Raw genomic sequence first — 26,139 nt, 5'->3', positions numbered from 1 at the left:
AGGCCTTGAGGATCTGAGGTCAAGGCCACACTTGATGCCTTCCTAGGACTACCCCTTCTGAGCTGTGGGATCTAAGTACCACCAGCAGCAATTTTTGTGACCACAACTAGTGTTTGGCCAGTGCTAAGCTTGCCAATAACACGAGCCTCAGTTTCTTCATCTGTGAATTAGGGCAGAGAATGAACCTAGTTCTCAGGACAGACGTGGATTCAAACAGTGCCATGAAAGAGCGTGGCTCTTGCTTGAGCTCTGATACGGTGAATTCTGTGTGAGGTCCTGTTGTTCTGGAAGCACCAGGGAAGTGGGCAGGGCTTCATTCCCACTCAGCCCAGGTCATAGGCTGGTGGTCATGCTTCTTTTCATCCAGAAGATTTGGGATGTGAGCAAAGCTTTGAAGGCACCATTGGTGGATAAAGAGAAGGACTTTCAGAAGGAAGGGCACCATGCCGGCTGATGTGTGGATGGGGGAAGTGCAGGGTATTTGCAGAACAGCCCTGGCACAATTACCGGCTCAGCCAGGTGCTGTATGAATCACCCAGGGAAGGAAGCCGTTGGGCAGGATCTTTGGCCCCTGGGGCCAGCTAAAGCCTATGCACTTCCTTCCCTAACATTATCTGGTCTAGAGTTGATGGGGGAGAAGGTTGGGGGTACCATAATTACAGAACTCTGCTCACACCTGATCCTGGGCATGACCTGCCAGGATGCCCTCCTCTCAGTGACCTCCTTAGCTAGGAGGTTGTAGCTGCATGTGGATAGAGCAAGGGTGCTGAGCAGTGTGTGTGTGTGTGTGTGTGTGTGTGTGTGTGTGTGTGTGTGTGTGGCCTAAGGCAGAACCAGTAGTTTGAAGAACAGGTGGATGGAGAGGAGATGGTCTAAACAAGTACGAGGTTGGGGTCTTAAAGGGGATTGGATGATGAGGGCTTCTATTTACTGAGTACTTGCGGTGTGTTGTAACAGTCCCGTGAGGTAAGCACCTTTATTTCACTAGTGGAAGCCAAGGCCTGGAGAAGCAAAGTAGCCTCCCCCATCCTCCATCTGTCTGTCCCTCTCTCCTTCCCTTCCTCGCTCCATTCCTTCTTTCCTTCCACAGAATCTCATGTAGCCCAGGCTGGCTTAGACCTGTCTGTGCAGCCAAGGATGATCTTGAATTTCTGATTCCTAACTCCACAGACTCTTGAGTTCTAGAATTACAGGCATGAGCCACACCATGCCATTTTATGTGGATCAAACCCAGGGCTTCATGCATGTTCTGTAAGCACTCTACCAACTCAGCTACATTACCACCCCTCCTTTTATCCAGTAATTTATCATTCAGCACCCATAGACCGAGCACAGGTTTTGCGCCAAGATCCAAGGGAGTCACAGAGGAACACTCTTAGATCCTTCCTGTAATAGTGACAGTATTCTGGGGTTGGTCACACAATGGCCCTGGTGACGTCCACATCAAAAGGTGTATTTCCGTATTCTCGCATTGGTTCAGGATACGAGCCTAGGTCAGAGTTGGTTGGGGCTGTGCCCGCGGCGTAGTTGCTGGAGTTTTCCCGCCTCAACCTCTCTCAGTAAAGTCTCGCCAGGAGCACCTGTCCCAGGTGAGTCATAGGAGGCCTCCGAGCGTCGCCGGAAAGTGTCGAGCGGCTTCGGCAGGTGGGGCGGGGTCAGGGCGGGGCTGGGTTCGGGGTGGGGCCAGCCAAGCGCCTGGCGTCCCACCGGATCCGGGATCCGAGACCGGCGCCCCGCGCCCCGCGCCCGGCTCAGCCATGGGGGCCTGTCTGGGGGCCTGCTCCCTGCTCAGCTGCGTGAGTGCCCACCCCGTCCCTGCTGCGTCCCCGCTCACTTTTTCTCTCCCTTCTTCCTCCAAGTACTTTTCTTCTTTTATGCTTCCTCCAAACTTGTCTTTCCGGGGGCCCTTCTTATCCTCATCCCGCAACCACTCGGCTTGGACAGCCGGGCGCTGGACAGCTGGTGTCGCCGCTCGGATGACCGCGGGGGAGGGGTGGGGTGCGGCCGGGCGCCCTCGGCGCCACTGCTCCGGGAACCCGGACACTGAGGCCCGCAGCGGGTGCGGGGAGCCCCGCCGCCGCCGCCCGCGCCCCGTCTCGGAGCGGCCCCCGAGTGCGTGGCGCGTCTCTCTCCGGGGCGCGGGACTCTTTGTGTGACTAGCAGGGTCCCGGCCCCCCTCTGCCTGCGCTTCTGTCCCTCTGAAAGAGCGTCCGTCATTCTGTCTGTCCCTGTCGCCTGGCTCAGTCTGCTCTTTTGTGTTTGTTCTATCCGTGTCTCTAGGGTTCGGGCTCAGTCCGTCTGTCTGAGCGTCGTAACCGGCTCCGTCTGCATCCTCTCTGCGCGCTGTCTGGCCCGCTCACTTTGAGCACTCCCTCCTGCAAGCGCTGGACCCTTCCCCTCCAGCCCGAGCCGGGAAGGGAGTGGGGGTTGGGTATGAAGTTCCCCCACCCCACCCGCCTTGAGCGAGGCTGGTGTCGGTTGTCACTGGCCACCTGGGCCAAACTTTGGATTCGGGAAGACCCAGAAATCGAAGGAGGTTGCGTGTGCCCACCTGGTCGCCTGTGTTGGGGACTAGCCGGGTGGCCAGCTCTGTTTTGGGGCAGCAACCAGCACAGGGGAGGGGATTCAGCCATCCCCGGCTGGGAGGCCCATACTTTCCCTTTCCCAGCCCCCCTTTCCTTTGCTTCCTCCCTTCATTAAATCTGAGGTTCATTCAGACAGCTCCCTCCCCTTCTGGCCCCACACAAAGAGGGGCGGAGAGGGGCTCCAGCGGCTGGCTGCTGAAGGCAAGCTCAGGACTTGCTTCCTTTGTCCCTGATTTGTGTGCGTGTTAGGAGCGGGTGCCCAGGAGAGAGCTGGGCATCTAGGGGTTTTCTTTGTAGCCATTTTCTGAGAGTGAGCTCAGCCTAGGAAGGCGATGGAGTGGGTCTCTGGACACAGCTCTTGACCTCTCTTGGGCCTCTGTTTCCATTGAAAGGTGTGTGTGTGTGTGTGTGTGTGTGTGTGTTTCTCTTGTGCCCTAGCCTGAGCTGGTGATCAGGAGTAAGGATATTGCTAGCTGATGGCCATGACTTTTCCCGGGCATTGCTTCCTGGTTAGGGAGGGAGACCTTCCCACTCACAGCCCACAAGATTCCCATTTAATCTCGCCTGGTTACCCATGCCCTGCTGGGGGAGGGGTTGTGAGGGCCGACCTACTGATTCCTAGCCTAGTAATACTTATTTTCTTTCTTTCTTTCTCCCCCACACTAATATATCCTGTTCCATACATGCACATACCAACACCCACACACCCACATTAAAACCCACATGTAGAGGCAGAAGAGACAGGAGTTCGAGGGCAGCTTTCGGTCTCTCCAACAGTGAGCTGAAGACCACAGTAATGCTTGCCTTGGCATCCTATTGGGAGATGGACAGATGAGAGGTGAAAACTGCCACCCAGCTCCTGTGCACAGCGAGTGGGCATTGTGGGAGCTGTCGTTACCCTGGAGGAAATGTAGGTGGAGAATTCCATCTGGAGAACAAAGCCAAGAACTGCTTTGAGTCACCCAGTCTACAGTCTACAGAGCTGAGGCCAGACAGGCTTGCTCAGACCCTCCGTTTACAGGGGTTAGCTCTCTTGCCTCAGGTTGAACAGTGAAAACATGAGGGAATTACAGTCAGGTTTAAAACCTGAAGCCAGAGAGCTGGAGAGCTGGTTCAGTTATTAAGAGCATTGGCTGCTGGCCCAGAGGACCTGGGTTGGATTCCCAGTGCTCACATGGCAGCTTACAATTATCTGTAACTCCAATTCCAAGGTATCTGGCACCCTCTTCTGGTCCCGTCAGGCACTGTACACACACACACACACACACACACACACACACACACACACTCTCACACACACAGTGCACAGACACACATGCAGGTAAAACACTCATACACATAAAATAAAAATAAAAAATAAATCTAAAATAATTTTTTAATGAAGTCAGACAAAGTGATGCATGTCTGTAATCCTAGTATTCAGAATGTAGAGGCAGAAGAGCCAGGAGTTCAAGGGCAGCTTCTACCACATAGTGAGCTTCAAGCAAGCGTGGGATACATAATTAAAAAAAAAATCTGATTCTTGGTCCAGGCTTCTTCCCTTACAACTCCCCCCTGCCCCCAAATGCATTCTGGATGCCTAGAGACAGAGCTGGTCTAGGGGAGTATTGGAGGATAGTCACTGCCCCTGCCTTTGGTGCCCTCCGACATTAATATGCCAGGTCCTGCACCAAGGCTGTTGGCCACGCTGTCTCACTGATTCTCCCAGAAGCCCTATGGCATTGTTATTCCATTTTACAGGTGACCATGCCAACAATGGCCACCATCCACTATGTCCTTATTGTAGGTCAGGACCCAGGAATGGGGGGCTATCTTGGGGCACAGGCCCAGCACTGCAAAGAAAGATATTTATGGATTTACAAGTATTTACTTTCCTTGCTGCAACAAAATACCCAACAAAAGCAACTTTAGGAGGGAGGGGTCTGTTTCGGTTCTCAGTTCGGGGCTACCGTCTGTTACGGCAGGGCAGGCTTGTGGCAGGAGCTTGTGGCCACAGGTCACATTGAAACAGTTGGGAAGTGGAAAGACACGGATGTCTGTGCTCAGCTTTCTTTTTCCTTCCGCCAGGAATCCCAGCCCACAGGATGTTGTCACCCACATTTCCATGGCTCTACCCACCTCAGTGAACTAATCTGGATACCCCCTTACACACATGCCTACACGTTTGTCTCTAAGATGATTCTAGAGCCTGTCAAGTTGACAGTCGACAGCAACTGTCACTCTGTATATGTGTCCTTTTGTTTAATCTTCGCTAAGACCCCAGGGATGCGGTTGACATTATTCCCATTTCAGGCTGGGGTTGTAGCTTGGTTGGTAGAGTACTTGCCTTGTATGCATGAAGCCCTGGGTTCAATCCCCAGTATGGCATTAACTGGGCTTGATGATCTCAGCACTTGGGAGGTGGAGGTAGAAAGATCCTGTCAGGCAATGGTGGCGCACACCTTTAATCCCAGCACTCGGGAGGCAGAGGATCCCTCTTAAGGCCAGCCTGGTCTACAGAGGGAGTTCTAGGACAACTAGGACTCCACAGAGAAACCCTCTCTTGAAAAATAAAGAAAACAAGCTAACAAAAAGCCAAACACACTGAATTTAAAAAAGTAGGAGGAAGCTGAAGTTCAAAGGTCATCCTTAGCTTGAGTCCAAGGGCTGGGAATGGTCTCAAAAAATTGACTTCCATTTTTCTAATGAAGAAGCTGGATCAGAGGGATTCAATGATTTCCTCACAGCAAAACAGTGATGGGGTAAGAGTGCGGTGGACACTCTTGGATGCCAGCAGTACCCTGCTTCTGGGGAGTGAAGTTTTTTGTTTGTTTTTCGAGACAGGGTTTCCCTGTGTAGCTTTGCGACTTTCCTGGATCTCACTCTGTAGACCAGGCTGGCCTCGAGCTCACAGAGCTCTGCCTGCCTCTGCCTCTTGAGTGCTGGGATTAAAGGCGTGCACCACCACCACTGCCTGGCAGGAGTGAAGTTTTTAAAGATCTATTTATTTGTATGTGTGAATGTATGTGCTATGGGCAGGCGCATGTGCACATGCATATGTGTGCATCTGCAAAAGCCAGAAGAGAGTGTCACATGTCCTTTGTCCTTCCTTTGGGGCGGGGTCTTTCCCTGAACCTGGGGCTCATGTTTTCTTGGCTAGCTTGGAAACCAGCAAGCCCCAGCTATCCTCCTGTCTCCACTCTGCCCAGGAGCTTGGTCATGGGACCCATGATTATTCTGGGATCTGAACTCTGGTCTTCATGATGGCTCAGAGAGCACTCTTAACCTCGGAGTCATTTCTCCAGTCCCCAGGAGAAGTTCTTGTTTTGTTTTGTTTGTCGAGACAGGGCTTCTCTGGGTAACAGTCCTAGCTGTCCTGCAACTTGCTTTGTAGACGAGGCTGGCCTCACCCAGAAGTCCTGGTGGGAAGGTCCCAAGGGTTTCTGGGTGCCTGGGATGATGGGAAACTTTTGTGTTCTCCTAGCTGTGACCCAACTGTCCACTTCTCCCTGGCATTTGCATTGGGCAGGTGAAGCCTGCCTTAGATGAGGAGGTAGGCTGGGTTTACCGAGGGTGGAAGTAACTAGGCAAGCCACATAGCCTGGATGGACAACAAATTTTTAGGGAGGGTTGTGTGTTTGAGGAACTGTGCAAGGCATGGGCTCAGACCCTGGCTTTGCATCTTCTCATCTGCCCACTGTGGGCAGCACATACCCCCGCCCCATGTCTATAGGGTTGGAGTAACAATGGGACCCACCCCTCACCTGTGTAGGCATTAAACAGTACCAAGAGGGGTGCATGGATACTTTTTGCATTAAGGTGACATGCAGCACCAAGCCATAAACACAACACAGTGGTGAATTACTGAGGACTGCCAATGAGGAAGTGGGACACCGGAGAATACTGCTGTTGGTGGTATTTTGGCTCTTTTGGGGGGCCTGCCAAATAAATAACACACGAAGGCTTATTCTTAATTATGAATGCCCAGCCTTATCTTGGCTTGTTTCTTGCTGACTTTCCTTAACTTATCCCATCTACATTTTGCCTCTGGGCTTTTCCTGTTCTCTTACTACTGTAAATCTTACTCTTACTCTGTGGCTTACTGTGTATCAGGGCAGCTGTCCGCTGGAGTCCTCCTCCTTCTCTGGCTACTTCTTCCTTTTTCTTTCCCCCAGATTTCTCCTTCTATTTATCCTCTCTGCCTGCCAGCCCCGCCTATTGCTGTCTCCTGCCTCACTATTGGCCGTTCAGCTCTTTGTTAGACCATCAGGTGTTTTAGACAGGCACAGTAACACAGCTCCACAGAGTTAAACAAATGCAACATAAACAAAAGCAACACACCTTAAAATAATATTCTACAACAGAATACCGTGAAACTCAGGGCTGTCCATATGCAGAGCCTGAACTTGGCCAAGCTAATGTCCTGCCCAAGAGCCCATTTCATAGATAAGGACGCTGAGTCCAGGGAGGGGAAACACTGAAAGAGTCGGCGCCAAGCTGGCTCCAGGAGCCGCAGGGAGAGGTGTGGGAGCCTTCAGCTGGCTCTCCCTCTGTGCTTTCAAGACTGGGGTGGTTTGTGGAGGCTGCAGGGTGCATTCCTGCGCCAAGTTTTGGCTTTTAAATAGTGATGAAATGCATATCATATCACATCATACCATATTATGTAGTGTGATGCCTACCATTTGGACCTTTGATCTTTGTTTTAGTCTTCAAGGACCTTGTCATTTATCTTCCCCGACAGTCCTAGTTAAATGACGCAGCCCAGGCAAGTGGCATTGTCAGAGTGAATATTGTCAGTCCAGATACTCGGTGATAACTGCCATCTTGTCTCCTGATGCCAGTTCTCTCTTCTGGGTGACTCAGAGCAGCCAGTGACTCTCTCCCCCACACCCCTGCTCCACCATCTGCCTCCTTATTTTGGGACCACAGTTCTGTCACTAAGTATAAATCTGCTGTCGCTCTTCTTTGGCAATGAGTCCCAATGCCTTTGGGGGGAAATCCAGACTCACTAGTGTAAGCTTCGAGGACAATGGCTACCTCCCAGTACCACCCAGCCACTCCAGAAGTCCAGAAAATGCAGAGGTGTTTGTGGCTGCTGTTTCTACTGTCTTGGCCTCCTCTTCCCCTCCCTCCTCCTCGGTATTATGTTTTGTTTTTTTGAGACAGGGTCTCACATAGCTCAGGTTGGTCTTGAAATCATTATATAGCTGAGGATGACCTTGAACTCGTGATCCTCCTGTTTCTGCTTCCCAAGTGCTAGGCGTACTCGTGTGGGCTACCACCTCCAGCTTTGCCTGTTTGCCTTGCTGGGTATTGAACTCAAGGCCATCATGCCCTAGGCAAGTGCTGTGCCTCTGAGCTACAGTCTCACTTCCCAGCTAAGGCAACAGGTTCGGGGAGGTGAAATGGCTTGCCTACCTCCTTTCCTTTCTTTTTATCTCTGCTTCTCTTTTCTCCTCTCTCTTCCTCTCTCTCTCTCCCTTGACTCTTTTTCTCATCTCTTCTTCCCACTCCTTCAGGGTCTCATGTATCCCAGGTTAGCCTCAGACTAACCTCTGACCGCCTGCCTCTACCGCCTGAGTACAGGTGTGTACCAGCTCCCCCAGGACCCACACCAACGCCTTGTGCAGGTTAGACTCCAACTGAACTGCATCACAACCCCCCACCCACCCCGTATTGTGGTAAAATACACATAAGCTCTGCCACTGTAACCGCTATTTCTTTTGAGTCAGGACTCAATGTGTGATCCTGACCGGCTTCAGAGCCAGAGTGCAAGGGATTCTCCCACCTCAGCCTCCCTTGGCTTCAGTTTAGCCGGTTTTATTACAGTTCAAGGACATCAAATTCACACCGATTTGCATCCATCACCAGCCCCGTCTGTGGCACCTTATTCACCTCCATAGACTGAAACCCCAGAGTAGTCCTGGGTCACCACACCAGCTCACCGAAACTTCCTCTCAGTGAACTCAGCTAGCCTGGGTTCCTGATACCATTCATGCCCTTTGTGCTTGGATTATGTCATTACAAACCACGGCATGCAGGTTGTAGCGTGTGTTGGAATTTATTTATTTTTTCGTGGCACATCTCACTGCGTGGCCCAGGCTGGCCCTGAACTGTCTCTGGCTTCCAGTTGCTGGGGTTACAGGTGTGCAACCACCACACCTAGCTTCTTTCTTTTTAAGAGTCACAGTAACACTCCAGTGTGTATCTAGACCAAACTATCTGTTCACCCATCCGAGGACCTGGGGTCGTTCAGCCTGCAAACATGTGTGCGTGAGTATGTGTGAGTGTTGGTTTGAGTGTAGCTTTCAATTTTTTTTGGATGTACAGCTGGGAGTGAAAGCCATTTTGTTCTAAACACAACTCAAAACGGTGACTCTGAGCTACCTCTCCTACCTACCCAGTGCCCTGCAAGTGTTTCTGGGGACAACCGGGAGGGAAGCCGAATGACTCTGCCCACCTGGCTCCAAAGCTGTGTGGCTTGTTGGGGGAGGGAGAAAGCTCTCCTCTCCTGTCAGCAGGCAACAGGGGCTGGCTAGCTGCTTTCTGGGGCGGGGGGGGGTGGTCACTGCAGGGACTCCCCCAGGGATGGTCAGATGCTAAGAAACCTTGTAGCTGCAGGGCCTGGTGGTGCATGCCTTTATCTCAGCCTGCAGGCGGCAGAGGCAGGCAGACCTCTGTGAGTAGAGTCCAGCCTGGTCTACATATCAAGATCCAAGCGGGCTAGGGCTACATAGTGAGCTCCTATCTAAAAAAGAAAAGGGCCAGGACGGCGGTGGCTCACGCCTTTAATCCCAGCACTTGGGAGGCAGAGGCAGGTGCTGAGTTCTGGGACAGCCTACTTTGAAATAGGGTCACACTAAGTCATCCAGGCTAGCCTTGACCTCACTCTGCAGCCCAGGCTGGCCCTGCACTTGCAACCTTTCTGCCTTAGCTTCTTGAACAGCTGAGGTGACAGGTATGCACCCGCATGTGACTAAAACCTTCATTGTTTTTATGTTTGTGAAATCAGCAGATGGTGATCTGATGTGCTGCAGTACACATACACACACACACACACACACACACACACACACACACACACACACCCCAATAGGGCAGCCCCATTGTGGAGGACCATGATGTACAGGACAGGTACCTGATGGTCAGCCTCCTCCTGTTATTTCCTGCCTTGTACAGCACCACAGTGCACTTCCGGTGAGCTCACGGGGCTGCTCTCCCTCCTGCCCGGAGGCCAATGTATCCATAGGAAGCAGCTCTGTGGGGAGCTGGTCCAGGCAGGGCCAGGGTGGCAGGTAGATCAAAGGTGTGTGGACTTGTCCTCTGGGAACATTGTGTTGGGCCTGTGTCTCTCTTTACCTGGGCCCTCTGGCTCCGCATCAGGACCTGAGACACCCTGAGGTTTCAGGTCTCAGGAGCCCCTGGAAGAGCTTCTGGATTTTGACCTCTGTGAAACAGAATGAACTGAAACAACCTCTTGCTGGAACCTGTTTGCATGCCTGACTGTTGAAGTGGCACAAACTGAGGGTGCAATAGGCCGGAGGGGGGGCGGGATGGAACCCGGCACCTGGGGTGGGAGGGACTTCCTGGTTTGCCCCAGCCTGGCAGGGATCGTTTACATGGCACGGGCGTTTAGAAACTAAGTAACGTTCCCATCTGTGAGCCTGTGGGCTGGGAAGTGGTGTGTCTGTGGGCAAAGTCTGGCCTTGGCAGCGAAGACCTGAGTTTCAATCCAGCTCCTAGGCTGACTTACAGATCCCGGTCATATGAAACTTTTTTGGGGTTGTGTAACTCGAATTCTAATAGGTGTTTTAGTAAAAAACACGGAACCAGATATTGGGGTAAATGCTGAAAGATCAGAGAGACAAAGGAACAAGCTACAGCCACCTCTTACCTCTAGAACTTTAGCGGAAAGAGCCTTAGTTCCTGTCCCCTCAGGCCTTATATACCTTTCTCTGCCCAGCCATATCACTTCCTTCTTAGTGCTGGGATTGAAGGTGTGTGTGTGCTTCCCAAATACTGGTAGCAAAGGCATGAGATCTCAAGTGCTGGGATTAAAGGTGTGTGCCACCACTGCCTGGCTCTGTTTCTCTCCTAGACTAAATCAATCTCATATAATCCAGGATGGCTTTGAACTCACAGAGATCCAGATGGATCTCTGCCTCCCGAGTGCTAGGATTAAAGGAGTGTGCCACCACTGCCTGGCTCTGTTTCTCTCCTAAACTGAGTCAATCTTATGTAGTCCAGGGTGGCTTTGAACTCATAGAGATTCAGAGGGATCTCTGCCTCCTGAGTGCTAGAATTAAAGGTGTGTGCCACCACCGCCTGGCCTCTATGTTTAATCTGGTGGCTTGTTCTGTCCTCTGATCTTCAGGCAAATTTTATTAGGGTACACAATATATCACCACAGGGTGGTGACGGGGATGGGCAGGCTGGCTTCAAGTGAATTGTTAGCTCAGGTTGGTCTTCCGGTCATGGTCCTCTTCCCTCAGCCCTCCACCCCTGGAGTGCTGGGATTTTAGGGGTGTGTGGCCATGCCCTGTCTCCTGTCGTCTTTTTGGGTCTCACTTTCTTCATTTTTAGATGGGAAGCATCCCACGGTGGATGGTGTGCTTTCCACCCACCTTACAGCTGGCCCTTCCTGTCCCTTCTGCCTTCCAGCTCTGGGGCTGTGACTGTGTTGCTGTGTGACCTCTGCTAAGCCCTTTAACCTTTAACCTCATCATCCACATGTGTAAAACGAGACATCTCTCTGGCTTACGAAAATATGGCTATGACCAGGAAGCTGGGCTTCAGGGAACAACTGGAGGGTGTGACCAGAAGTTGCCGGAAGGGTTAGAGCCTGTGACTTGGACTGTGAAGAACAATTTTGTAATGCATTTAGCATCCATGTTGCACTTGGCTTTGTCAGTGACAGTATTTCCAGGGATGTTTCAGTCTGGGAGAAGAGGCAGATGGGAAGGCAGCCACATGGAGAGTGTTGGGTCCCCAGTGGGTCCAGAAAGTTCTCAGAGGAACCAGAGCCCCAGAAGCTTGGATCAGCCAAGCTGATTCTATGGGATGAGGTTGTTTCTGCAGCCAGGGCTGTGTACCCTCAGAGGGTGTCCACTGTCCTGCAGATAGAAACCATGGTCCTGGTTGGTCTCTGTCTGGTCCCATCTGTCCATCAGACATCACACTACCAGCTCACTGTGCCTTCTCCACCTTCCTTCCTCAGATGCAACAGTCCCTGCTGCCCTGGGCAGGAGCGTTTTCCCTCTCTGGGATTGCCTCCTAATCCTTCAGCCCTTAGCTCACTTCCTCAAGGAGGCCTTCTAGGACTTGCCATAACCCAGTCAAAACCAGCCTGGTTTGCTCTGTCACAGAATGGGATCTCTCAGTATCCAGATAGCTTACTGAATGCCAGTAACTCTTGGCTTAAGGTCTTTTTGGTCCATGGAAGACTGATCCTCTTGGGTTCTTAAATACCTGCGTGAGGACTTGGGCTGTTTGTGGCTGGCCGGGGGCTGTTTCCTCAAAGTTTGTGCTTGGGGACTTCCCAGAGGGGTGAGTCTCTTCTTTGCTGACTCAGCTATGGTATAGCCTCCCAGTCCCTCAGTGGTTTCAGCCCAGGAAGGCCGCAGCCTAGGCAGTGGATGGTGGGAGGCACTAGACCACCATCAGCTGTCCAGAATGGGTTCAGGCCCAGGCAAACACAGCCACCAGGGAGTCTCAATTTCAGATGTTTTGAACATCCTGGTTTCTCAGGGCTTAATATGTTTCTGGTTCTATGCCAGACACTTCATGTTCATTGAACACAAAGTTCATAATCCCCTAATAGGTTCTGGGTACTGTTTCTGGTTCTGACCCAGTGAACAAAGCAGATGAAAATCCGTCCTTGCTAACAAGGAAGGTGCAGACAGATAAGAAGATACCAAGAATATTGGAGTCCTGTGGAGAAAAATGATCTGGGAAAGAGGCAGGGGGTCTCAAGGAGCTTGCATTCTGTCTGTCTGTCTGAGACAAGGTCTCATGTAGCTCAGGCAGGCCTCAAACCCACTATGTAGCTGAGGCTGGCCTTGAACTCTTGATCCTTCTGCCCCAGGATTACAGGCATGTGCTACCACACCTGGCTGGGGCTTACAATTTAAATACCCAAGACTGGAGAGATGGCCCAGCGGTTAAGAGCACTGTCTGCTCTTCCAGAAGTTCTGAGTTCAGTTCTCAGCACCCACATGGCTGCTCACAACCATCTATGGGAGCCAATGCCTTCTGGTCTGCAGATGTCTATGCAAACAAAACATCAGTACACAAAATAAATAAACCTAAGAAACAAAACTATTTAAACACTCTGTTTCATTCTCACAACTACCCTGTGAAGAGTGGCTACCTTCATGATCCCTGTTTGATGGATGGGGGAACAGGCACAGAGGTTGAGTGACAGGTCACACAGGTCCTTCATCAGTGGCAGCTGGCCTTCTGGTTTTCTTTTTAATCATTCCCTCCGTCTAAGTGACAAATAGTGTGATTCTAGCCTTCATGTCTGTCTACAGGCTTTGTGGTCCTATATGGATTCAGTTCAGACTCGGGGCTAGAAAGTTAAATGGGGGTCCTCTCCCCAGCTCAGCACGGACTTGAAGACTGAGATGGGGCAGGTGGAGGGTGTTGAGTGCCCATGTAGGGAAGAGAACTGACGGAGCTGCTGTCCCTGTCTCCCCTAGGCATCCTGCCTCTGTGGCTCTGCACCCTGTATCCTATGCGGCTGTTGCCCCTCAACCCGCAACTCCACGGTGACCCGCCTCCTCTTCACCAGCTTCCTCTTCTTGGGGGTGCTGGTGTCCATTATCATGCTGAGCCCTGGAGTGGAGAGTCAGCTTTACAAGGTGAGTATCGGGGAGGAGGTTGGGAGGCGCCCGGATCGCCCGACCTCCACAGTCAAGGAAAGGTGACTGAAGTTCCAGGTGCTGATAAGGGTGCATCTCTCAGGAGCGGGCTCCCATGGAAAATCCTGTTCATCACGACTGTCCTCTAGAGGCAGATCCCGGGAGTTCGTCTCCCCTTGAATGCTGAAGCGGGGGTGGGGGGGGGGGATGGGGGGGGTGGGTGGGAATCTTGACTCGACTTTAGCGCGACCCCAGTCGGGTATTTTAGGCCCAAGGCTTTAGCATCTTGACCTGTGCATAGGTGTGGATTCCTGCGGAGTCCGTAGAGAGGTCAAATCTAAGGGGTCCCGCAGACCTCTTAGTGGTTCCGCTGAAGGCAGGAGATGGAGACCGTCCTGGGAAGCAGGGCTTCACACACCGCAGTACTGAGATGGGGGTGTGGGATGTGGGTGATGGGTGTGGGGGGTTGTGACAGCAGGGAAATAGTCAACTAGGAGGGAGTTGTTATAGGATAGGAGTCTAACAGCCTTTCTTAGGGTTCAGCCCCAAAGGGAGTGGGATACAGGCCGCGGAAATGGAGGCTCAGACCTAATGGGAGGCTGCAGGATTCTGGTGGGTGGGGCCCTTAAGCTGCCCTTTTGTCTCCACAGCTGCCCTGGGTGTGTGAGGACAGGACTCAGCAACCCGTGGTCCTTCAGGGTCCTCTGGACTGCGGCTCCCTGCTGGGTTTCCGCGCCGTCTACCGCATGTGCTTCGCCACAGCGGCCTTTTTCTGCTTCTTCATGCTGTTCATGATCTGCGTGCGCAGCAGCCGGGACCCGCGAGCGGCCATCCAGAATGGGTGAGAGGCGACCACCTGCACCCTGGCACAATCCCCTGGAAGGCTTTCCTCCCCTCTGCCTGTCCCCAGAGATCTCTAGACCCTCCCCTCAGACTCACTGGTAGAAGCCAGCAGGGGGAGGTCAGCCTCAGCTGTTCCCAGGAGCCATCCACACTTTCTTTTTTTGAAACAGGGTTGTTCACCTGGCACTGATTACACTAGCCTGGATGGTCAAGCCCCCAGCGACAGGCATGTCTGCGTTTTTACGTGGGTGCTGATGATCAAATGTCAGTCTTCATGCATGCATGACAAATCACATCACCAGCTGAGCCGCCCCTACTCAAATCCATTTTTCAAATGAGGAAAACGCTCAGAGGTGGTAGTGGTTTGATACACACACAGCAGTTCTGTGACAGTCTCGCTGCTCGGTTCTTCCCTCTGCCCTGAGCTCCAGGCTTTTTCTAGGAGTGGGAAAGACCCGATGTCTGTCAGCTCTCTAGCATGCCCCTTCATCTCTCCCAGGACCTGTCCCTTGCGTGGAGGTTCCGGGCTGGTTCTGTATGTCGATGCCTCCACACAGCTTCTCCTTCATCTCTCTTGCAGGTTTTGGTTTTTTAAATTCCTGATCCTCGTGGGTATCACCGTGGGTGCCTTCTACATCCCCGATGGCTCCTTTCCCAAGAGTAGGTGGCTCTGAGGACAAGGGAGGGGCAGCAAGGAGGGTGGCGGGGTGGGTGGGCGAGTCTGGGTGGCTCTTTGCCTTGGCATCACACTGACTCCAGGTGGCTGGTGGTCCTCTACATTCTGTTCGCTAAATAGCATCCTGGTGCTGGGCTTTGAAGCCTTAGGGTAACTCGAGGTGGGGGACCACCTAGCCTGAACCCTACTCAGCCACACCGAGAGAGGAGGACTCTGCTTCTCTTCATGTCCCCCGTGCAGAGCATGACATGGCTATTGACTGAGTCTGTGTGTTTGAGAGCGAACACCTGAGTGAAGCCATGCTAGGCACCCTGGGGACCTGCTGTCCCCACAGCTGCTCCTACGGTCCCAACTACCCGCCCCTGCTCCCTCCTCACAGTCTGGTTCTACTTTGGCGTCGTGGGCTCCTTCCTCTTCATCCTCATCCAGCTGATCCTGTTCATTGACTTCGCCCACTCCTGGAACCAGCGGTGGCTGTGCAAGGCCGAGGAGTGTGACTCCCCAGCGTGGTACGCAGGTCAGTGCCAGGCTGGCCTCCACACTGAGGGGCTGGGTGCCTGATGAATTGGGGTCTGGAGTTGAGGAAGTTTGGAGGAAGGGACTGGCCATGGGAAGCTGCCTGGGAGCCCCTGAGGGGTTGAGGTCCATAGCTTCCGAGGGACAGGCTACACAGAGCAGGGAATGTTCCTTTTGGTGGCGACTCAGCCATACTTTAAGCTGAGATCCTAGCAGCAGATCGCCCTGCCGAATCTCCTGCACTTACCATAAGTCTGCAAGAAAGCCTGGGCTAGCATTCATGGCCCTTCACACCTTTTTGGACCTGCTGGTCTCCGTCCAACCACCAGGCCTTATGAGCTATTGACAACACCATTGTTTTGCGAGCAAACGTGCTAATGACAGTCCCATAGTATAACCTTTTCTTTCTTTCTTTTTTCGAGACAGTGTTTCTCTGTGTAACAGCTCTGGTTGTCCTGGAACTTGCTTTGTAAACCAGGCTGGCCTTGAACTCACACAGATCTGCCTCTGTCTCTCAAGTGCTGGAACTAAAGGTGTGTGCTACCACCGCCTGGCATCTTTTTCTAAAAATATTACTGGGGGTTGAACCCAGGATCTTGAGTATGCTAGGCAAGCAAGCGCTATACTACTGAGCTACATCCCCAGCCCACTTCTTACTTTTTATTTTGAGGCATAGTCTCACTAAATTGCTCGGGCTAGCCTGGGACTCACTCTGTAGCCCAGACAGGCCTGAACTTATGGTCCACCTGCTTCAGCCTCCTGAGTAGCTAGGATTACAGATGTACAGCACCAGGCCCAGCAATGGTATGATCTCAATAACAAAAGCAAGCATTGATATTGTGTGAGCGTAGAGAGAAACGATGATTGGGATATGTTAGGAAGATTGTGAAGCTTATTAAGCCTTGTGTTTTACAAGATTTACAGGTTAACCTTTTTTGTTTTTTGTTTTTGTTTTTTGTTTTTTTTTGAGACAGGGTTTCGCTGTGTAGCTTTACACCTTTCCAGGAACTCACTCTGTAGCCCAGGCTGGCCTCGAACTCACAGAGATCCGCCTGCCTCTGCCTCCTGAGTGCTGGGACTAAAGGCGTGCGCCATCGCTGCCCGGCTGCAGGTTATCTTAAAGTACTAAGGTCAGCTGGACCTGGTGGCATGTGATTGCAGGGCCAGCTACTTAGGAGGCTGAGGCAGAAGGAGCATTTGAGTTCAGAAGTTCAAGGCCAGCTTAAGTGGCTATACCAAGACGCTGCCTCGGTGTTCTAGTTAGTTTTCTGTTGCTGTGATACAACACCCTGACCAAAAACAACTTGTGGAGGAGAGATTTTGGGGTTTTTTGTTGTTGTTTTTTGTTTTCTTTCCAGCTTACAAGATAGAGCCCATCATTGAGAGAAGTCAGACAGGAACTTGAAGACAAGCCCGCTTGCTATTCTATTCATCATTATCTCTGGCCAGGGAATTTATGGCCAAGGAAATACAGCAAAAACCACCAAAGATTGGGGCTGGAGAGATGGCTCAGAGGTTAAGAGGTCCTGAGTTCAATTCCCAGCACCCACATGGTGGCTCACAACCATCTATAATGGGATCTGATGCCCTCTTCTGGCGTGTATGGATGCGTGAGGACAGAACACTCATACATTAAAAAAATACATACATAAATAAATTTAGCCAGCTGGTGGTGGCACACACCTTTAATCCCAGCACTGGGGAGGCAGAGCCAGGCAGAGTTCTGGTCTACAGAGCAAGTTCCAGGACAGCTAGGGCTACACAGAGAAACCCTGTCTCATTAAAAAAAAATAATAAAATAAAAAAAAAAAGCCACAGAAGAATGCTCCTACTTGGCTACTCACAGGTTCAACTTTAATTAGCCATCTTATACAGTCAAGGACCACCTGCTTAGGGAATCATGCTGCCCACAGTGGGCTGGGCCCTCCTACATCATTAATAAACAAGGCAATCTCCCACAGGCCAATCTGATCTGGGCAGCCCTTCATTTGAGACTCCTTTCTCAAGTGACTCTAGTTGACAGTTAAACTAACTATGACAGTGGTAAAGGTAAAGGCATTTGCTGTGCAAATCTGGTGCCCAGAATGTATGTAAATGTGGGAGGAGAGAGTTGACGCCAGAGACATGTCCTCTGACTTTCATATGTGTGCCATGGTAAATGTGTACCTAAACATATAACATACACACACATAACATGCATACACATGTAACACACATATAACACACATAACACATACACATATAACACACACACACACACAAACATGATGATAACTTTTAAAAATAAATAAAGAGGCTAGGTATGATACATCACACCTATAATCCCAGCATTTGGGAGGTAGAGCAAGGAGGATCAAAAGTTCAAGGCCAACCTCTACTACATAGTGAGTTGGAGGCCAGGCTGAGTGACATGAGACACACCTTCTCAAAAAACACAGTAAGTGTCCTGGTGTGGTGGTGCATACTTTAATCCCAGCACTGAGGAGGCAGAGGCAGGCGGATCTCTGTGAGTTCGAGGCTAGCCTGATCTAAATAGCAAGTTTCAGGATATCCAGGGCTACATAGACTCTGTCTCAAAACAAGAAGAGGAGAATCAATGAGGCTATTTTAGAAAACGGGATATTTTGAGTTTGAATTGGAGCCTTGGTTTACTGATGGATTATTCATCATTAGTTACTTTTCTAGGTTACAAAATTTTAGCATATTCAAGATCCAAGGCTGCTGAAGTTGTCTAACTCAAACTTGAACTTTTAGCGGAGATTAAACATATAATGGAGTGTAAAAGCTGGATCTTATATTCTGTATAGTCTCGAGGGCTTTACCAGCAAATTATTTTGGATTTATTTATTTTATTTTATGTGTATGGGTGTTTGTGTGCATGTAGGTGGGCACTATGTGTGTGCTTGGTGTCTATGGAGGCTAGAAGAGGGTGACGCCTCACCTGGCACTGGAGTTATGGACGGTCATGAGTCACCACGTGGTTGCTGGGAGCTGAACCCCAGCCCTTTGTAAGAGCAACAAGTGCTCTTCACTTTGGAGCTGTCTCCAGCCCTACCAGCAAATTCTTTTAAATGACAGCGGTACAATGACGTCCAGTACAGCCCTGTTTTGTCTTTATTGTCCTTATAGCATGTGAGTCATTATGGATTGGGTTGGGACGGGAACTCACAAAGGTGTTGTGGGGAGCCACTCCCCACGTCAGGGAACTGAGGCCCATGGCAGGAGGGTTGCTGCAGCCCCCTGGGGTGGCTGGTGCCCCTGACTTCCCTCCTGATTCTGAGCTGTTGCTCATCTCTGCTCTGCCCAGGCCTTTTCTTCTTCACCTTCCTCTTCTACCTGCTGTCCATTGCTGCTGTGGCGCTGATGTTCATCTACTACACGGAGTCTAGCGCCTGCCATGAGGGCAAGGTCTTCATCAGCCTCAACCTCACCTTCTGTGTCTGCGTCTCCATCGTTGCCATCCTGCCCAAGGTCCAGGTGAGCCTACCCGTTGGCCCAATCCCTTTGCAGGCGGGACTTCATGTAGGAAGCTACAGGGGCTACCAGGACAGGGCTGACAGGTCAGAGAGACCTGGGCTGTGTTTACAAGCATCTCAGCTCCTGGTCTCCCGGTCTGGCTGTCCTATCTCCATGCTGGGCATCTTTGGGAAAGGCTTTAACCAACTTGCTCTTCCCTCAAGTGTAAATGTTTTCTGGGGTTGCTCTCAGGATTGAGGTCTGATTAGGCACGTGGGTACCAAGCAGACTCTAGCTGATGCTGTAGTTATTAGTGTTGTGCCAGTCAAGAGAAATGTTTTTCAGAGTTCAGAAGGGGGTATTGGGAAGTGGGGTGCAGTGTCCTGACATCCCATCCCAGACCCTCTGAGACAATGGACAGGGGTGGCAGAATGGCCCTTTGCTCCTCAGAGAGCATCTCTGACCCCTGTGTGTACCCACAAGGAGTTTCCAGTTTGGATGTCAGTGTTGACAGGTAGCTTAAGTTTTAGGGAGTCAGTACAAAGGTTGGGGGCCTCTCTTTCCCAGAGCTTTCATTTCCCATTGTGAATGTGATGTATGCGGGGCTCATCCAGTGGGTGCTGTCACTAAGACCTGCTGTATGGGTTGACGGTACAGCTGTGCGGAAGCAGAGGAAGGATAGCCAACCGTTATGGCGCCTGTCACCTGTGTCTCTTGTTCCTCACAGCACTGTCATCCCCACTTTACTGAGGAGCAGACTTATAGGAGTCACGAGGGGCTGGGCGGACGGTTGTAGGGGCTTTTTAAGGACAAAACCATATGGCCACTATATTTCCCATGTGACTTTGTTATTTTTCAAGAACTACAACTCTCAGCATTCCAGGAAGTTACCTGGTTCTTGGGCAGGTGGGGCTTGCAGGTTATCTTTGGTTCTTTAAGTACCCGTATCAAAAAGGTCAGGTGTGCTTACAGTCCAAGAGCTGGGAACAAGAGGTGGGGACAGCCAGCCTAGCCAAATTGGCAAGCACCAGGTCCCACTGAGAGTCCATGTCTCTCAAGAAACAGAGGAGATGGTTCCTGAGGGATGACAAGTAAGGTTGTCTTTGGCCTCTGTGTGCATGGGTGTGACTAAAACCTTTATTATTTTTATGTTTGTGAAATCAGCAGATGGTGATCTAATGTGCTGCGCGCGCACGCACACACACACACACACACACACACACACACGAACACACATACATCTACGAAAAGAAGAGACTTAGCCAAGGCTAGTACACAGCAGAGCTGGAATTTGAACCGAGAGCTCGTGTACACCATGAGGAAAGCTAGTTTGGTTGCAGAGCTTTGTGGAGCAAAGGCAGGGGGCTGGTGAGGGCAGGAGCTTCCGTAGCAGGGGCTCAGGGCCTTATTTCCTCCTCTCCAGCCCCCACCTCCCCCGGGCATGTGCCAAGTTCCAAAGCGGCTGAGGTGGGAGAGGTTTGTAGAGGAGGCTGCAGTGTCTGGAGCGTGACAGTGGGGCAGGGGCGGGTGAAGCTGAGCAGACTGAAGAGGCTGGCCTGAACATTTGCAGAAGAAAGAATCAGGGCTCTGGTTTGGGGTAGGCAGGAGTGGTGGGTGATCCGGTGGGGAGAATGGCTGAGCCTGTGGACTGTTATTGCCAGGACGCCCAGCCTAACTCAGGACTGCTGCAGGCCTCCGTCATCACATTGTACACCATGTTTGTCACCTGGTCGGCCCTGTCCAACGTCCCCGGTGAGTGTGAGACAGGCGGCTGGTTCAGTAGTGGCCTGTTGAAGGGACATCACAGGGGTCCAGGATACCCAGAGGCTGAGTCTTGGTGGGTGGACAGGAGTGTCTCATCTGCTCCTGGAGTTATCTGTCTTTCATTGTGTCTGCCTCTTGCTGTCTACTGCTGGGCCTTCGAGGGTCGCATGTGGGTCTGTGTGTCTGTCTGTCTGTCCTCTTGAGTCAGCTCGCTGCCTATCCCCAGAGTTCCCTGACTCCGAGATACAGTCAGCTAAGGCTAAATGTGTCGTCTGTGTTCCTTGCCCAGACCAAAAATGCAACCCTCACCTGCCCACTAAAAATGGAACAGGCCAGGTGGACCTGGAAGACTACAGCACCGTGTGGTGGGATGCCCCGAGCATCGTGGGCCTCATCATCTTCATCCTATGCACCTTCTTCATTAGGTACCATGGCCTCGGGCTCCGGGAGGGGCTCTGAGTGGGGGAGTGAGAGAGGACTGGGGAGCTTTCTATTGCTGTGATAAGCACCATGATCAGAACCAACATGGTGAGGAAAAGGCTTATTTGGGTTGAGATTGCATATCTCAGTCACAGTCCATGTCAGAAGAGCTATAAAAAAAAAAAAATCCAAGTAAAACTCCAAAATGTTTAATGTAGTGATTTATTCATTAGCTAACTAAGAGCCCAAGAAAGGCCAGCACCCAGATAATAAAATACCAGGCTTTTAAAAATTATTCTTGCATATGTGCGCATGATGTATGTGTGTGTGTGAGTGCATGTACCATGGCACATATGTAGAGGTCAGAGGATAAGTTTGTGAAGTCATTTCTCTCCTTCCACCTTTCCATGGGTTATGAGGATGTAACTGTGAGGGTCAGCAGGCTTGTGTGGTTAGAACTTGTACCCCACTGAGCCGCCTGGCTGACCCAAGGCATGTTTTGGTCTTTTCAGTGCTGGAATCCAGCCAGGGCCTTGCATGTGCTAGACCAATGCTCTGGCACTGACCTCTCCTCTGCTTTCTTTTCATAAACATGAAAGCCATTGCTAATGCTAAATACCTAAGACTAACAAAGCTAAGTTTCCAGACGTGGCTCATGCCTGTAATTCCCACCCTTGGAGAGCAGAGGCAGGAGGATTGCTGTGAGTTTCAGAACAACCTGGGCTACATAGTGACTGAATTCCAGGCTAGCCTGGACTACATGAGACGGCCACACAAAACAACCAGAGTGCTGCAATGATGGTTCAGTGGAAAAGTTCAAACCATGCAAACAGGAGGACCTGAGTTTAGCTCCCCAGCACACACCTACAGCACACACCTACAGCACACACCTACAGCACACTCCTGTGACCCCAGCACACACCTACAGCACACTCCTGTGACCCCAGCACACACCTACACCACACACCTACACCACACACCTACAGCACACTACTGTGACCCCAGCACACACCTACACCACACTCCTGTGACCCCAGCACACACCTACACCACACACCTACACCACACACCTACAGCACACTACTGTGACCCCAGCACACACCTACAGCACACTACTATAACCCCAGCACTGCAGGGTGGAGACAGAAGGGTCTCAGGAGCTTGCTGGCCATGTCTGACATGTCAAGTTCCAGGTTCAGTGAGAGACCCTGTATCAAAAAAGAAAGTGGATGAGCAGTTGAGGGAGAAACCTAACATTATCTTCTGGCCTACACATGTACACACACACACACACACACACACACACACATGCACACACATATTCATACACATATACACACACACATACATGCACACATAGACACACATACACACGTGCATAGACACACACAGACATACACACAAATATACATACATACACACATATAATACACATATACACATAAACACAAACACATGCATAAGCATACATATACACATGTATACACACACACACACACACACACACACACACACACACACACACATCATGTCCCTACAGGCAAGGATACCTATATACACAGATACACATATATCCTCCACCCAAAAATCAACCTGTATTGATTTTCTTCCTGTTGCCGTGGTAAACACCGTGATCAAAAGCAAATTGGGAGGAGAGATTTATTTCAGCTCACACTTCCAGGCAGCACACAGTCCATCACGGAACTCAGGCAGGAGCCGTGAAGTAGGAACTGAAGCAGAACACGGAGCACTGCTACTTCCTGCCTTGCTCTCCAAGGCTTGCTCGGCGGCTTCCTTACACAGCCCAGGACAACCTGTCCAGGGTGGCACCACCCACCATGAACTTTGTCCTCTGGGCCTCCTACGTCAATTAATCAGGATAACGTCCCAAAGACTCGCCTAAAGCTGGTCTGACAGATGGAATTCCTTGGTTGAGCGTCCCTGTTCGCAGATGACCCTAGATTGTGACAAAAACATAACCAGCAAAACCTTGGTGGATTACATTCCTGGTCTGATGATTCAGTACCTGGTACTCAGTACTATCAGCACCTGTTCTAGAAATGGTGAAGTGACATTTGGTTTTACCCGGTACTGGGCACTTGTGAGGCACGTTGAGGGAATCAAGTGTGTTACGGAGGTGTGCTTTACTCAGGGTCGTAAGGGATTGGGGTAGAGTTGAGAGTCTGAACAGTTGGTCGGCTCCTGGGCCTCCAAGGAACCTGGACCACCTGAGTCGTGTTGTGACCAGTTCTCACGGGTCCTGCCCTGCCGTGTCTGCCCATCTCTGTCTGTGGCGCTGACGGCCTCCCTTCCTCTCCTGCAGTCTGCGATCCTCCGACCACCGCCAGGTGAACAGCCTGATGCAGACAGAGGAGTGTCCGGAGACTGTGCAGCAGCAGCAGGTGGCCGTCAGTGGGGGCCAAGCCTATGACAACGAGCAGGATGGCGTCACCTACAGCTATTCCTTCTTCCACTTCTGCCTGGTGCTGGCCTCCCTGCACGTCATGATGACGCTTACCAACTGGTACAGGTGTGCTGTGGCACCCTGGTGGGCGGGAAGACCCAGGTAGCCCCGGGGGGGGGGGGGTACGGGACTCGCCGCTGTGTGTTTCCTCCAGCCCTCCTGGGTCTCTGGTCTCTGCTCAGGCTTGGGAACCTAGGTGGCAGGGCCTGTCTTAGACCCCCACAAAGCCCTCCCATGTTCTGTCTTAGTTTCCCTTCTGGGCCTTCATTGGCCCAGCTTCTCACACGTTTGCTAAGAGACTCAAAGGGACAAACAGGAGGTGGAGCGGGTCTTCAGCAGGGTGACCATGTTTGCAAATCAGAGCTGGGTTGTGGGGGAGTCCGGTGTGGGGTGCATGGAGGGGCAGGACTAGGGTACAATGATCAGAATTGCAGTCACAGAATTAAGAGTTGGAGTCCAGAGGCCCAGAGTTGGGGTTGGGACCATGGAGAGTCGCATCTGGTCAGGACTATTGGGAAGCAATAGTGTAGCATCATACACTTGGACTCTGTCGTTTGGTTAAAATTGAGGTCCAGGGGCAATCAAGCCAGTAGAGGGGCAAGGAGCTGAAGTCAGAGGCCAAGGCTGAGTCATGAAGGATCAAAGTCAAGGCCAGGCATGATTAAGGTCAGGAGTCCATCAGTCCCCAGGCCTGAAGAGTGAGGCCAAAGAACTAGGTGAGAAGTACTAAAAATGGATTTCCTGTGTAGCCCAGGTGGGCCTTGAACTTGAGACCCTCCTGCCTCACTTCCCTGAGAGGCTGGGATCACAGGCCTGGGCCACTGGCCCTTGGACTCTTTTGTTTTGCTTTTGATACAGGGTCTCATGTAGCCCAGGCTGGTTTCAAACTTATGATATAGCCAAGGGTGGTCCTGAACTCCCACTCTTCTTGCCTCTGCCTTCCAAGTGCTAGGATTTTTATGTGTGCATCACTGTATCTGGCTCAGCATGACAAAGTAAGGAACCAGGAGGCAGGTCAAGTCAAGGCCCAGAGGTACAGTCCAGATTGGAATTGAAGTCAAGGTTGGTTCTGTGGTCCAGGGTCCTAAGGCCAAGGTTTTTCCAGTATGAGATGCAGGGATTGGAGGTATGGGGTAAGAGCCAGGGCTGGATTTAGATGTCTCAGCTGGTTTACCAAGTCAGGGAATAGGACTGAGGTCACAAGATTGGGGGCCAGGCTCATGAGCCGGATGGTGTGTTCCAGCCCCGGTGAGACCCGGAAGATGATCAGCACATGGACTTCCGTGTGGGTGAAGATCTGTGCCAGCTGGGCGGGGCTGTTCCTCTACCTGTGGACCCTGGTGGCCCCCCTGCTCCTGCGCAACAGAGACTTCAGCTGAGAAGGCCCTGCAGCCTGCCCATCTGGTGCCTTGGGGCTCCACAAGGGGCCCCCACCCTTGGCCACACTTACCCACCCTCTTCCAGGACCTGCCCAAGTCAGGACCCTCCAGGGTGCCTCCAGGGACTATGGGACACTATGCTCTGACCAAGTCCCCCCTCCCCCTCCCCATGGTTGTGCACACTCACCCTTGGGACAGAAGTAACCCCTGTTCTCAGGGTCCCCAGAAGAGGGCATTGAAGGAGAGAGTGGCCCAGAGCTGCTCAGCTGGCAGGGGGTACCCACCCCTCTGGGGTGCTCACACCAAGGCCTATGCTCCAGGCCTCCAGAGCCCACCCCCTTCCTAGACCACGTGCCTTACTGAGTCTCTAAGACTCCACCCAATAAACACGCCTATACATGTGTGTGCCTCCCATGTCCTGTGCTCCTCACTCACCCTTGGTATGAGGCCCCATACCTCTTAGCCAACCTGGGGGTAGGGAGCAGAATGCCATGGTTGGGAATAAGGGTCTTGGAGAGTATGGTGGGCCGAATAGAGAGCAGGGGTTATAGCAGGGAGCCAAAAGGGCTGGGCTCAAGGACTCTGCTTTCCAGCGTCTGCCCTCTGCTCCCCTCTGACCCATAGTCATAGTCCTCTTCTCTTCTTGCTGCAGTGGTCCTTGGGCTTGATGCCGTGGGAATCCAGAGAAGACCCAGAACATTCCCAGGCCTTGGGACACCTAGGGAAGGGCTTGTGCTCTGAAGCTATTCTGAGCAGGCAGGGGCGCCTAGCTCCTCCGTGATGAGAGGAGCGTGGTGCTGCCTGGTTGCTCAGATGATTCAAGAAGTGGCCGGTGCAACAGAGCCAGAGATGCTCAGTGGTGTGAAGGTTGTGGGAGGCCAGCTCCCGCCTTTTCCAGGGATTCTATAAGGAGGAGAGAGGGATAAGAAAATATTAGGGCCGGGCGGTGGTGGCGCACGCCTTTAATCCCAGCACTCGGGAGGCAGAGCCAGGTGGATCTCTGTGAGTTCGAGGCCAGCCTGGGCTACCAAGTGAGTTCCAGGAAAAGGCGCAAAGCTACACAGAGAAACCCTGTCTCGAAAAACCAAAAAAAAAAAAAAAGAAAAAAAAAAAAAGAAAATATTAGGTAGAAAGATAGCAAAGAGGAGAAAGACAGAAACACAGGATAGCTTCGGGATGACTTGGATCAAAACCC

General features: G+C 51.7%; 1 protein-coding gene across 1 annotated transcript; it reads left to right on the top strand.

Annotated features, from left to right (window-relative positions):
* Nucleotides 1–1,685: 1,685 nt before the first annotated feature.
* Nucleotides 1,686–25,347, top strand: Serinc2 (serine incorporator 2). Its single transcript, XM_059256146.1, has 10 exons — nucleotides 1,686–1,796; nucleotides 13,265–13,426; nucleotides 14,077–14,267; nucleotides 14,850–14,929; nucleotides 15,325–15,462; nucleotides 18,769–18,938; nucleotides 20,579–20,669; nucleotides 20,971–21,106; nucleotides 23,425–23,631; nucleotides 24,809–25,347. The coding sequence occupies exons 1-10, from the start codon at nucleotides 1,758–1,760 to the stop codon at nucleotides 24,942–24,944; spliced, it is 1,350 nt and encodes a 449-aa protein (XP_059112129.1). The 5' UTR covers nucleotides 1,686–1,757; the 3' UTR covers nucleotides 24,945–25,347.
* Nucleotides 25,348–26,139: the final 792 nt, after the last annotated feature.

The sequence above is a fragment of the Peromyscus eremicus genome, chromosome 2 (genome assembly GCF_949786415.1).
Source record: "Peromyscus eremicus chromosome 2, PerEre_H2_v1, whole genome shotgun sequence".
Lineage (NCBI taxonomy): Eukaryota > Metazoa > Chordata > Mammalia > Rodentia > Cricetidae > Peromyscus > Peromyscus eremicus.
This window is presented reverse-complemented; position numbering and strand designations above follow the sequence as displayed.